General features: G+C 39.9%; 1 protein-coding gene across 1 annotated transcript in view; it reads right to left on the bottom strand.

Moving 5' to 3' along the window:
• HEATR5A (HEAT repeat containing 5A) overlaps nt 1-13,738 on the bottom strand; it is a 111,437-nt gene that overhangs the window by 44,837 nt on the left and 52,862 nt on the right. The window contains exons 17-20 of the mRNA XM_065402944.1: nt 11,762-11,952; nt 3,465-3,624; nt 1,903-2,092; nt 169-338 (exon numbers count right to left, since the gene is read on the bottom strand). Of these exons, the coding sequence (XP_065259016.1) occupies nt 169-338; nt 1,903-2,092; nt 3,465-3,624; nt 11,762-11,952 (711 nt within the window). The remainder of the gene's footprint in view (nt 1-168; nt 339-1,902; nt 2,093-3,464; nt 3,625-11,761; nt 11,953-13,738) is intronic.

The following is a 13,738-nucleotide window of genomic DNA, read 5'->3' as shown; positions in this document are numbered from 1 at the left end:
ACCTCACCCTATTAAAAAATGACTGATTACTAAAACACAGTATTAAATTTATTTTAACAACTGATAACTGGCTGGTTTAAGGAAAATTTATTTAAATGTTTTATGTTTCAAGGCAAAGGTTGAAAAATTTAAAAACGGGGAAAAATACATTTTCATAGCTGTACTTACACATAGGCAGCTAACAAGGCTCGACAAGTTGACATGTCGTGGAGCAAACATATGAAGCTGCTGTAAGCAAGAGATAGCTTGAGCCTGAACGAGGCACTCAGGGTTATCCTGCATCACCGCACAGCCCAGGAGGCAAGAAGTTCTTAAGGCTGAAACTGCAGTATTACTGCCTACAGTTAGAAAAACAGTGTTTTAATACTTCCGACATATTAATTTTCCTTTATTTTTTAAAAAATAGGTACAAATATGAGTAATTATACAAAGCATTCACTCTTAATAAAATGATTCACATAGGAGTTTCTGCAAGCGATTGAGTCAAGTAGAATAATAATCACCATACTTAGCAGTTCTACTGCACCTTTAAACAGACAGTTACAGACAACTTAGTCCTGCCTCAGTGTAGGGGACTGGGCTAGAAGGAAAGGTTCCTTCCTACCTTTCTATGATTCTAACTTTACAAACAAGCAAGAAGGCCTCAAAATACCACTGAGAGGTAGGCAGGCATTATAACCAGTTAACAGAGGGGGACAATAAGGCACAGAGAGGTCAAACAGTGAGTCAGTGGTAAACTTAGAAGACCTGACAATTCTTTTCTCTAGCCTCTAGATCCCACTCCCCACTTTTTGGACTACTGGCACACTTATTCAGTAGAAGTTTCCATACCAATACAAAAGGTGTGTTTTCTTTTTTAAGATAATATTTCGGGGATGGGGGGGAGAAGGATTAAGTGATTAATAAAGCCTGGGATTGGCAGGCAGGTAAATGTATCAAGGTAGTACATGCACATCATATGAAGGGCTGGGTGAATTTATCATCAGTGACAGAGTACACAAATAATAAATAAAAGGAATACACTTGCAGGTGAGTCAATGGGATGGAAGTGGACTTTGGCACTGAAACAGCTACAGATGCAGGAAACTAAGGCTCTGATCCTATAAGCTGTCATACACAACCCTGCATCCACACAAAGCCCCATGAAAATCAATGAGGTCTGTACACATGAAGCAGTTTGCAGGACCCAGGCCTCAACAGAAGAAATTGATGGTGCCTGATCTGACATTCCCTATTAACCCCCCAGGGGAAGGCCAGATATAATGTCTTCCCTGAAGTCTTTCAGTTGCTTTTCCTGTCAAGTCACTGTACCTGCCTTGTTTCCCCAGGCTCCATAGATCTCTGGTGTCGTTGCCCTTTCAAATAATGGAAAGGAGGTTTGTGTACATGCTATTAGTGTGGCTTTCATATTGCGCATTATCTGATGGGCATCAAAAAGCACTGGATTAACCCCCTTCTGTAGACAAGTCCTAGAATACCTGTATTGAGCTCTGAACTCAATGGATACTGTGAGTGCAGAGCTCCATTGAAAAATCAGACCATTTTTATTTAGGTGCCTAAATCTGGATTTTGTTCTCAATTTTTCAGATAAAATTCTCTGTGTCTTGACACTAAGCATAAGAACTTTCAACCCAATGAGAAGCTTTTAGGACTACGTTCTGGCAAGGGTATTTAAAAAAAAAAAAAAAAAAGCTCACTGGAAGGGTAATTACCACCATGTCTTGGCCCCATAAAGGCATAGCCTATGAAAAACTACTTCACAGTTCATTTACAAGAAAAAATGTCTGAATGATTCCTGAAAGTTCCTAGAACACATTCACTGTTTGTCTGTAATGTTTCAACTTATGTTTAAGTGTTCTAATTACCAAATCAAACAAACATGACAATATTGTTTATGCATACCTTGCAACTCTGGCCCCAACGTAGTGATAAGTGCATTTAAACAGCGACCAAGGCTCTGGTGAACTTCAGCATAAGCAGGAGGCACAGTCAACAACAACATGACAACAAGAGATAGGGTAGGTTCCACATGCACATGATACAGAGGGCCAGCTGAATCTATTATCAGTGACAGAGAGTGCAGTGCCCAAGTCTGTAAAATAAAAGATGTAGGCATGTCACACCTATATGTAATAAAATAAACCTAAAAGCTGTTTTGTGAAGTCTGTGATTAAAATAAAAATTAATACATGGGTACAACTAGTGCTCTGAAGTGGGAAGGGAGTGGATGGATGAAGATGCTACAGACAATTTGTTCTTCATAACAAAATATCTGGAAACTGTGGCGGCTCTTTGATAAATATTGTAAGGAAAATTCTACATTTTGGAGTGGCACAACTGGTTAACACTGTCATCATTAGTACCCAAAAACCTCAGTGACAACTGATTTCTTAGATGAAGTGTAATGTTAGTCCCCCACTAAGTGCTCTAACTTGCAGATATAAAATTTTTTCTTCATTGTTTCATGAGCGAGGATGATGGAATTACAGCAAGTATGAAGGCAGAACTGCTGAAGAGTATTTTAATTACATAAGGGCTTGTCTACACTTACCGGGGGACTGACGCGTGGTGATCGATGCATCAGCGGTCGATTTAGCGGGTCTAGTGAAGACCCGCTAAATCAACCGCAGATCGATCTTCCGTTGACTCCTGTACTCCACCAGATCGAGAAGTGTAAGGGAAGTGGACGGGAGAGCATCCCCCATCGACATCGCATACTGCGGGGTCCACACTAAGTAGACCTAAGCTACGTCGATTTCAGTTACGCTATTCACGTAACTCAAATTGCGTAGCTTAGATCGACTTTTCCCTTTAATGTAGACAAGGCCTTAATCTCAGTCACTTTGCCCTACATTCAAACCCATTACATGTTAATTTTGTAGTGATCCTCTATGTATGGAAGATAGTAGATAGAGGTGATAAATTTAAGCCTACTATTCAGTCTATTTAAAAGGGCATGTAGGGGGTTTTATCACCCCTCACTTAAACTTTAAGGAGTTTTGATGTATACCCCTTTTTATTTCAACGTGTGATTAAAATATCCTTCCCAGATATGGGAAGTGTTAGCTCAGGAAGAACCATGTGACTTCATCTTCACAACGATTTGACTCATGCAAGCAAGCTTTCTACTGACCAAGCTGGTCTTTGTAGCTAGTGCAGCACACTAGCTACAAGCTATTTACTACATCATCTTTATAAAAGAAAAGTGCTATGAAACAGACAGATTTGCAGACACAAAAAATGATATACAGATGAAAAGAAAAAGCAGGCACTATCTAATTAAGCAAGATTCAGGTGAATGTACATCAAATTCAAAACAATAGTATGAATTCATGAATTCTGCTGAAGGAATTGTTGTCTAATCTCCTCTTACATGTAAGAAGAACTTTTACTCCCAAAAAACAATTGGTTCTGTTTTAATATCTATAGAGAGGGCAGATATTTTGAATTATGTGACAAAGTACCTGTACATCAGGAGAAGTACTGTCCTGAGATAAGGTATAAAGGATTCCAACACATGCATTCAGGTGCTGAGTAGAGCCTATTCCTCCTAAATATCTATACAGTGATCCCAGAGCCAAAGAATGTCCTGTTCTTGACACCACATCCCTAGCAGATTTCAGCCTGTTAATTTCAAGGAGAAAAAAAGTTGTTAGAATATGTGACTACAATAGCTGATACTGCCAGGTAATCTTTATACATAGTAGATTTCAGTGCTTTGGTTGCAGAATGCAATCAGCAAAAGATTTTGTTAATCATTATGTTGCCTGAATATGTTAAGACATTTTAGTACTACTTATCTCCTACCCCAGAGTCGCACCAAAATAACAAAGGGACATTTCTCAATTTAAACAGAGGGTTGTGAAAAACTGGTACTAGCTAGGATATGCTGACAATCTTAATTCTGCCTGTTGAGCCTAGAAACAGTAACATACAAGATTGTTTTCTGTGGGGGAAAAACTCACTAAAAAAAAAAAAAAAAAAAAAAAATTACAAAAGATTTATTAAATTTAGGACAAAACATACACTATCTGATTCACTTCATAATCATGTTATTTCTTCAAACATGACAAAAGCAGAAACATTGTCCAAACTAAGAAGACTGCAAATTTCTAAGCTTTAAAAAAAATAAAATAAAATAAAATAAAATAAAATAAAATAAAATAAAATAAAATAAAAGAGTACAACAGCAAGACCTCATTCTACTCCCTAGACAGGATTACCACTCTTTTGTATGTGCAGTTAGGCACTGACACCCTTTTACCAACTTAATGCTTTTCAACATTTAGCCTATTATAAAGTTTCAACCAAACCAATCCAATCCAATCTTCTTGACACACACTCAGCTGATACTGAACTGGCTGGGCATGATTGTAGGTCTTTTTAAAATTAACAAAATTTTTAATGCAACTGTCCTGCCTTCTGAATTTTTTCTCCACATTCTTCCACCATTTTGATGCAACTGTGATGCAATCTCTTCTGTAAATACAGGCTATTTAAAATCAAATTAATCTGGATCTTAAATTTTACATTCTAAAAGAGAAGGAACAAATTCAGGATTATGTTTCAGTCTCTTTTTCCTGCTCTGAATTCAGCCTGAAAACTAATGATACTCAGACCTCAGTGGTTCAGGAGCCAAATTAGTGATCAACATTACTCAAAAGAGCCACAGTAGTGCGATCTATGAACATAAGAATGGCCATACTGGGTCAAACCAAAGGTCCATCAAGCCCAGTATCCTGTCCTCGGACAGTGGCCAATGGCTGGTGCCCCAAAGGAATGAACAGACAGGTTATCATGAAGTCCTGTCACCCAATCCCAGCTTCTGGTAAACAGAGGCTAGGGACACCATTCCTACCCATCCTGGCTAATAGCCATTGATGGACCTATCTTCCATGAATCTATAGACTCATAGACTCTTGTATTATGAGAAGCAGTAAATAACACTTCCTTATTTACTTTCTCCACACCAGTCATGATTTTATAGACCTCTATCATATCCTCTCTTAGTCGCCTCTTTTCCAAGCTGAAATGTCCCAGTCTTATTAATCTCTCCTCATATGGAAGCCGTTCTATATCCCTAATCATTTTTGTTGCCCTTTTCTGAACCTTTTCCAATTCCAGTATATCTTTTTTGAGATGGGGCGACCACATCTGCACGCAGTATTCAAGGTGTGGGCCTACCATGGATTTATATAGAGGCAATATATGATATGATATTTTCTGTCTTAATTCTGAATTCTGTGTGAATTCAATGTTTCATTTACTACAGTACTATATATTCATATTTAAATAGTATGTCTAGAGAAATATATAATATTATTATTCTCACAGCAAAATGAATAAGTACTATTATTTTATGAACTACAATTGTTTAACAACATAGTAAAAGCATCCTGATTGGTTAATTAAATTACAGTGTTTTAATATCATTGCCTGTTGGGTTCACTCCCTCTGGGGCACCTGGCATTGGCCACTGTCGGTAGACAGGATACTGGGCTAGACGGACCTTTAGTCTGACCCAGTACGGCCATTCTTATGTTCTTAATATCATATGCTGAAAAGAGCCACAGTCTGAGTATCCATGCTGCAAACTCTGTACTTGGAATCAGTCATGTTAGCTAAGTAAGGGAAAGGTTTCATAGCTTCTCTGAATCACTTTTTCAATTATTGTCCTTATGTGGTTCCATTTGATTGTTGTTAATTATCTAGCCAGATTTCCAGTTTGAGACTGTGTCAATGGTATCATCAGACTGTAGTCTGCTGAGTCACTAAAAAGTTCCTTCAAGTGTTTTCCAGTCAACCAACTTCCCAAATGTGCTTTCACACTTTGTTTGGCATTACATTTTAAACCAGAAAATTTTAAATAGTACGCTGAATACCCGCCCATACATTAGAAGTTTAGGACGACTGCATCTGAAAAGTTATCTTCTACATATTTGTTGTTTGAACAAATGGAAGAGACCTAATTTGTCATATTTTTCTTTATACATTAGATGGCACCTTCAACAGCCTGGCTACCACATTCTGTGGTTTTCTTTTTGCACAAAGAATCAATGTGCCTTGTGTGGGCGCTTGAAGCTATTATCAAGTCATTTTTCATATATGACTGACCATCTTGTATTAACAAACCTCTATTTTTATTTCTTCAAATGCAGTATCTAGCAGTGCATGCAGGAGTTCAAAATCTTTCAGGAAATTATATGCAGGGTGAAATGCTTCAATCGTTCCTTTAAATTCTCATTTTGCACTACACTGTAAGTGATACCAGTAGCACAAAACAGTATTAAAACAAGTGCAATTTTTTGGCATGATCACACCTTGATTTTTGCCATTTTAGGATGTACACAGATTGCTCCTGAATTACACTGTTGAAGAGCTGCTGGAAGGCCTGGAATAGGGACTAAAATAGTCATCACTGCTGCATTTTAACAATAAAAGTCGCATAAAATTGTCTCACTTGCCAAACTCAATGTTCTGCTCTTATTACTCTAATAAAATTTCATTTGATGTCCAAATAAACAAAGAAACCTGTTTTCAGCATTTTGAAATGAGAAAAAATTCTTTCCATCTTGCTCCTCAACAAATTGGTTTACATGTTAGTGTAGAAGAATTATCTGCTTTCATTACTTCACTCCTTTCAATCGTTGTTTCCTTCTATTTGAGGCATATTGTCTCCAATAAATTCACACATTATTGGTAATCAATAAACTGTAACCACTGGCTGTGACAGAATATAGCCATGTTCACACCCTACACACTGTTGTAATAATTTTGTACAAGGCGTGTCTTGTGAGGTATCATTTAAAAACTCGTTATTTGCTCATCTATAATATCATGGCAAAATGCAAGTAGCAGGATTATATGTGAAGTTATAAGCATAAGCTGAAATCATGACTAAAAGTAGGTTTTCCAGATAAGACTAGGGAGAGGCTAAACCAGTTCCTCAGAAACAATGGTCAAATGGACTCCTCAGCCAGCTGTAAACAAGGCTGATGGACCATTGCCTGTAAGTGACCATTCTTTGGCAGGAAAGGGGACAAGAGCATCTTAGCAAAGAAACAGCATGGAGTTTCCTTCCACACAGGCTACTACTTGTTGCCTTGCTCCAAGCTGGAAATGCTTCTCAAAGGGGGGACAGAATTATAAAAAGAAGAGGCAGACACCCCAAGAGACCCCTCTCTTTCTCCCTGCCCATCACATTCACTGCACCAGAAGACACAAAGAAAGCAGATGTTGGACTCTGGGGGAGGGGTTGTGACCTGAGAGTTTGGTTGGTAATCTGCTGAAACATGTGGTGAGAAAACTTTGCTTTAAATCTAACATTGTTTGTTAAGTTACGCACCAATAAATGTTTTATCTTTATTTTTCTTGTAACCACTTTTGACTTGTATGCCTCCTTACTCGTACTCGCTTAAAAATCTCTCTCTTTGTAGTTCATAAATCTGTTTTATTGTTTTCTCAAATCTGTTGTGTTCAAGCTGAAGTGTCTGGGGAACTCCATTTGGGGTACCAAGTTGTGTGCGTATTATTCCCTTAAATGAATAATGGACTCAATATAGTTGTATTGACCAGAAGAGGGCTGGGCAGTACAGGACATACGTTTCTGAGAGAAAGACTGGGAGTGTATTGGGGTCACCCTGCGGTAATCTTTAAGGCTGGTAAGAGCCAAGGTGTGGCTGGCTGCCTGCAGCACACACAGACATAGTTGTGAGTGACTTACATGCTGGAGGCTGTTTGTGAGCATTCCAAGTAGGAGGCTACAGCAGCAAGGGATTGTAAAGGGTACCCCAGGTTACAGGGCAGGGATGACACAGCTACTCATTGGTATGGATTGTACCCTGGTATGTCACACCAGCTTTACATTAGCTACTGTTAAAATGGGATACAATCAATACTGTGAAATTGCAGGGAACCACATTAAATGCACCTTCCAGAAGTTTCCAGAGTTTAACAAACCAAGACTCTTAATCAGTTCCAACCCATTCCCATCTTCAGCATCAATGACAGTTTGTTCCACCCCATTAGCCACATCTTTCTCTCCAACCACCAATGATGTCATCTATTGCCCTTGCCTTCTAGGTTTCTAGTCAGTTTTGGAGCTCTCTTACTATTTCCCAATACAGTGGTCACCAACCTGTCGATCGCGATCAACTTGTCGATTCTGGGGACTCTCCCAGTCGATCGCGATCTCTGGCTGCGGGGGTGCAGCGGGGCTGCCCGCTGCTGCTAAGGCAGGCTCCCTGCCTGCCGCGGCCCCACATTGCTCCCGGAAGCAGCCCTGTAGGCTGGGGGAAGAGAAACGGACAGGGCTCGCCGAACGCTGCTACTGCCGGCAAGCACCGCCCCCACAGCTCCCATTGGCCAGGAATGGGAAGCTGTGGCCAATGGTAGCTGCGGGGGTGGTGCCTGCAGAGAGGGGCAGCACGCGGTGCCACATGCCCCCCCCCCCCAGGGGCCACAGGGGTGTGTTGGCCCCTTCCAGGAGCGGCATGGCCACATGTGCACTACTGATTGGCAGGGTGGGGGGGTGGCCCTGTTCAGGAAAATTTTGGCAAACCAGTAAAGTGCCTAAACCACTATTGTGTATTGCTAACAGTAGTCAAGTTAACAGGCCATACTGAACCATTCTTGCTTATTGCTAATAAAAATAGCTAAGTCACCAGGTCATAAATTGGTCATGCAGCGGCCTCAGTGTAACCAGACAGAAGGGGCGGGGGTTTCGGGTGCCACAGACAGATCAGCTTTACCTGCACCCTTTCTGCTAAAAGTGTTAAAATTGCTAATGCACGTATTGTAAAAAACCAAGAAGTCTGTTTATATGTGCCCCCAGGAATGTTTGTCAGGGCCCAAAGGCATAAACGCTCTGGGGAAAAAAAAATATCTCTGGTTAATTGGCAATCATAAGGTGTTTGACCTTTTAACGCTGCTTGCTTAGCAAGTTTTCTTTAAGAAATATGTCATTGTATTACTAATGTATAAATAAGGGGGGAAAGTTTGAGGTAATTGGACTTCTCAGGAGGGGCTCTTCAGGGATGCTCCCTCCGGACGCATCTTCGGGTCCCCACCGGCAGACGGAAGCCTGGCCAGCTGAAGCCTGTCACGGTGCCACTGAAAAGCCACGCTCAGCTTCGGTAATTATCGAGGGTTGGGGGTGTTTCACTAACCTGTTGCGGATGTGTGTAAGTGCTTAAGACTAAGTAAAGTTTAGCTTTAAGTAAAAGCACTCTTGTGTTGTCCTGTTTGTGCCAGCCATCTATCGGTCGGACGGCCGTGTCTCCCTTGATTTATTTCCTAATACCATCTTGCACAGAGTAAAAGTTACCGAAAGCTTTGGGTTAAAACAACCCCGGGTAACAGCCCGGCTTGTGATGGGGAGGAGGTGGTGCCAATGTGCCTGAGTGGGGCCGGGGCAGGCAGTGAGTCTGCCTTAGTCCTGTTGCACTGCCGACTGGGAGCGCCCGAGGTAAGTGCCCCCCAGTGGGAGCCTGCACCCCAGCCCTGAGCCCCCTCCCAGAGCCAGCATCCCATGCCCCCTCCTGCACCCCAAATCTGCTCCTGCACCCCAAGTCCCTGCCCCAGCCTGGAGTCCCCTCCTGCACACATACTTCCTCCCAGAGCCCACACCCCCTCCTGCACCACAACACTCTGCTCCAGCCCAGAGCCCTGCACTCAAATTCCCTCCCAGAGCTTGCACCCTTCAATCCCTCATGCACCCCAACCCCCTGCCCCAGGCTCAGCCTTGAGCCCCCTCCAACACTGCGAGCCCCTCGGCCCCAGCCCAGAGCCCGCACCCCTCCCAAACCCTAACCCGCTGCCCCAGCAGTGAATATGAGTGAGGGTGGGGGAGAGTGAGCGATTAGGGGAGGGGGGAGGAAATGGAGTGAGCGGGCAGGGCCTTGGGGAAGGGGCAGGGTAGCTCCTGGGTTGCCCTTAAATTCAAAACGTGATCTTGGGCGTAGAAAGGTTAGAGACCACTGTCCTAATAGGTATAACAAGAACCTAGATAGTCTCATAATCAGTATGGTCTTATTTATTTGTGGTAGCATTCGTTATGTGCTAGGCACTCTCCAGACACATTAGGACAGTCCCTACACTTAGAGGATTCAAAATCTAAGCATTTCCTTTTAAACTTTACAATACATAAAATTTCCAATTACAGATTGAAATCAGAGCCTAAATGTTTCCATTATCACAGCAAAAAAAAAAAAAAAAAACCACCAACACTTAAAAATGTTGATATGTCCAAGTAAATACTTTCAAGTAACATAGAAATTTAAAATGAAAAAGTCGGAGAAAAAAACCCCTTGGCTTTAAAAAAAATATATTCTTCTCTGCCACACCCAACCATGCCATACAACAAAACACGTTATATAAATGAATGCATTTCAAGCCTCTTTGAAGTGCAGCTATCATGAAACAAGTTAAAAACAATTTGCCAGAAAGTTTCAGCTTCAATCCTGAATTTCCTTATTTTTGTCACAAATATCTCACAAATATTAAAACCATTTCTGTATATAAATTACCTTCAAATCAGGCTGACTTTTTGTATTTTTTTAAAAAGACTTGCTAAATCTTATTTGTACCATTTAATAAAAATATAATGTTGACAGAAAATGGTGTGTCTATTTTGTCCTTACAAATTTAACTTTTTACAAGTTTACCCTGGCGCAGATAACCTGTATAAAGTCCTCTGCAGCACCTAAGCGGAGCTGGTGGAGCTGTCGGTAGAATTAACACCCAGGTAGGCCTCCACACATCTTCCATGTTGTCTCCTTGCCACTACTGCATAAGCCAACACAGAAAGCTTTTTCCTTCATAGATCAGAGTACCAGTATAGCAGAAGCTGCACTGAGCTGAATGTTGTGGCCCTGGGTTTAAGGATGGATTTCACCTATCTAGTCTCCCTCAAATCCCAGTACTTGACCTGCATAACAACCAAGTGCTCATGCTTTATGTGAGTGAAGTGATTTTTACCCATGTGAATGTGGCATACACACACAGTTACCATGCTATTAACAGTGATATGTTATAATGATATACAGTAGAACCTCAGAGTTACAAAAACCAGAGTTACAAACTGACCAGTCAACCACACACCTCATTTGGAACTGAAAGTACGCAAATAAGCAGCAGCAGAGACCAAAAAAAGAAAAAAGAAAAAAAAAGAGGCAAATATAAAGTATAGTACTGTATTAAACGCAAACTACTAAAAAAAAAAAAAAAGAAAATTTAAAAAAAGATTTAACAAAGTCAGGAAACTGTTTCTGTGTTTATTTCATTTAAATTAAGATGGTTAAAAGCTGCATTTTTCCTCTGCATAGTGAAGTTTAAAGCTGTATTAAGTCAATGTTCAGTTGTAAACTTTTGAAAGAACAACCATAATGTTTTGTTTAGAGTTACGGACTCTATTCCCAAAGTGTTCATAACTCTTGATGTTCTACTGTGTTAAAAATGGTGAGGCAGCCAATTTTCAAGTATTTAGATTTAGATTGAACGTACTCAACTTCCACGGATGCCTGCATAATTTCTTTATTTAACAGGTCTTTTTATAGTAACAGAAGCACAAACTATGTGCATAAATTTGGCAATACTTTTGCCATACATTTAAAGGTATCCAAGATTCAACCACACAAGTTATTTTATAGGAATTAATTTCCTTTAAAATATTACGAATATTGAAGCCATGTTGAGTTTGCAAGTATTTGTATAAACTTGAGTAAATGACAGCTTAATATGAACATTTTTTAAAATGACTTACTTGTCAAAACTAACTTGGGCCAATCCAGCAGTGAAGGCACTGTCAGCAACAACTTGTGCCAGTCTGGCCAAAGATTCTGCAGCAGCACATCTTAAAAGTGGGTTATTGCTTTCCAAGGCACCCATTACTAGAGTCAGTGCAGGTCTTCTAACTTCTTCTGGACCTAAACTTCCCTTGCAGCTAGCCAAGTGCTAAAAATAAATTATTTAATAATTGAATTGGTAAGACTGCATAATAAAGATCATTTCCCCTTTTAAATATTATGATTCAGCAATAAAAACAAACATACATAAATATTTAATTTGGTTTTCTCAGTGAGCACACTCTATTTAATATCGGGCAACTATATTTGTACCCCTCCTTCTTTGCGACTAACAGATATGGCCTCCAGAGAAGTACAGTATGCACTGATAAGCGACGTAATATATACAAGGCATAACACTTCCACCATTTCAAAAATAATCCTGATAAAAGAATTAATGAATGGGCTTTTCTCCTGCAGTAGTCTACAATAAGTAAATGCTTGTAGCAGAAAACCTGGGAAAAAAGATTAGGATGAAAAACACTTAAGGAAAATAAAATAATATAGATTTTAAAAGTTCTAATGAGAGCACATGCATGTGATTGAGACTGATGGAGAACATCTAATAAAAACACTAGGATTTATTCAATCAGTGTTCAATTAAAATAGGAATTGTCAAACTTCCTGTGGTCTGGGACCTGGCTATTTTAGAAGCCAGCTAAGTCTCTACAACTCTCCTAACAGATCTGTATTCCAGTGATAATGCAGATAGATAGATCCAGGCATAGATTACCTGCTACTCTATTTAAAGTGTTCCATGGAACTATGTAATGTCTTTGCCAGGAGATCATACTAAGCCCAAACCTGATAACATTCAGATTGAAAACCACAACATACCTTTAAAATAAAGAAATGATGTTCATTAAAAAAAAAAAAAAAAATCAGGCCTAGTATACACTAGGAAATTAAGTCACATAACTACGTCAAAACTAAGGGTTTGAAAAATCCACACCCATGAGCGACACAGTTAAACTGACCTAACTCCTGGTCTAGGCAGTGCCAGGTCAATGTCAAAATTCTTCTGTCAACCTAGCTACCGACTCTTTTGGAGGTAGATCAGCTAGGCTGATGGGAGATATCCTCCCATCAGCATAGATAGCATCTTCACTGAAGCGTTACAGCAGCACCGCTGCAGTACTTTAAGTGTAGACAAGCCCTGTCATTATGAACAGACAACCTCCTCTGAAATTTAGCAAAGCCAGAAAATCATGTCCACACAGAATTTTAAGGACATCTCCAACTATTGCTGTAGCATCTGAGTTTTACCATCACACTGTTCAAATTTGACTGTGCCGATTCTGGCGAATACCAGTGGAACTGCACAGGTGTGAAAGCAATGGTGGGAGATGTCCCTAAAACACTCAATGTAGATGCAGCCAGAGAGGAAAGCATAATTTTCACCTTCTATAATTTTCCATAATTCTGTTTGCCACTTAACATAGTTAAGGTGCTTATCATCACAGTATCCAAGGGCAGACTAGATAACGCTAATGCAGAAAATATAACAGGTCCCTTTATGATGACAACTGCTGATCTTACCTAATATCAGCACATCTAGAGACAGAAAACATTCCACATTATATTTACAGATAGAAGGAAACCGGAAAGTTACACAAGAGCTAGGCATAAAGCATCTAACAGCCAAAAGGTCTGTTAGAAAAGCAAAGTGGCAATCAACTCCAGAGAGTTCTATCTAAAGTATTACAATGTTACAAAGAATTATCTATTTACTATTTTGTATTTTTTTATTTTGTATTTGTAATGGAAAAACTGTTAATCTTGGTAGACCTTGGGTAATAGCACTCTTGGTTCCTCCCTAAATCTGGAGGAACACCATTACAGAAATACAACATATCCTTAAGAAACATATCAATTATTTGGTTCTGCTTAATTGC

This window comes from Emys orbicularis, chromosome 4, assembly GCF_028017835.1.
Source record: "Emys orbicularis isolate rEmyOrb1 chromosome 4, rEmyOrb1.hap1, whole genome shotgun sequence".
NCBI classification, from domain to species: Eukaryota; Metazoa; Chordata; order Testudines; family Emydidae; genus Emys; species Emys orbicularis.
The sequence above is the reverse complement of the archived record's forward strand: the minus strand, read 5'-3'. Positions and strand labels throughout refer to the sequence as shown.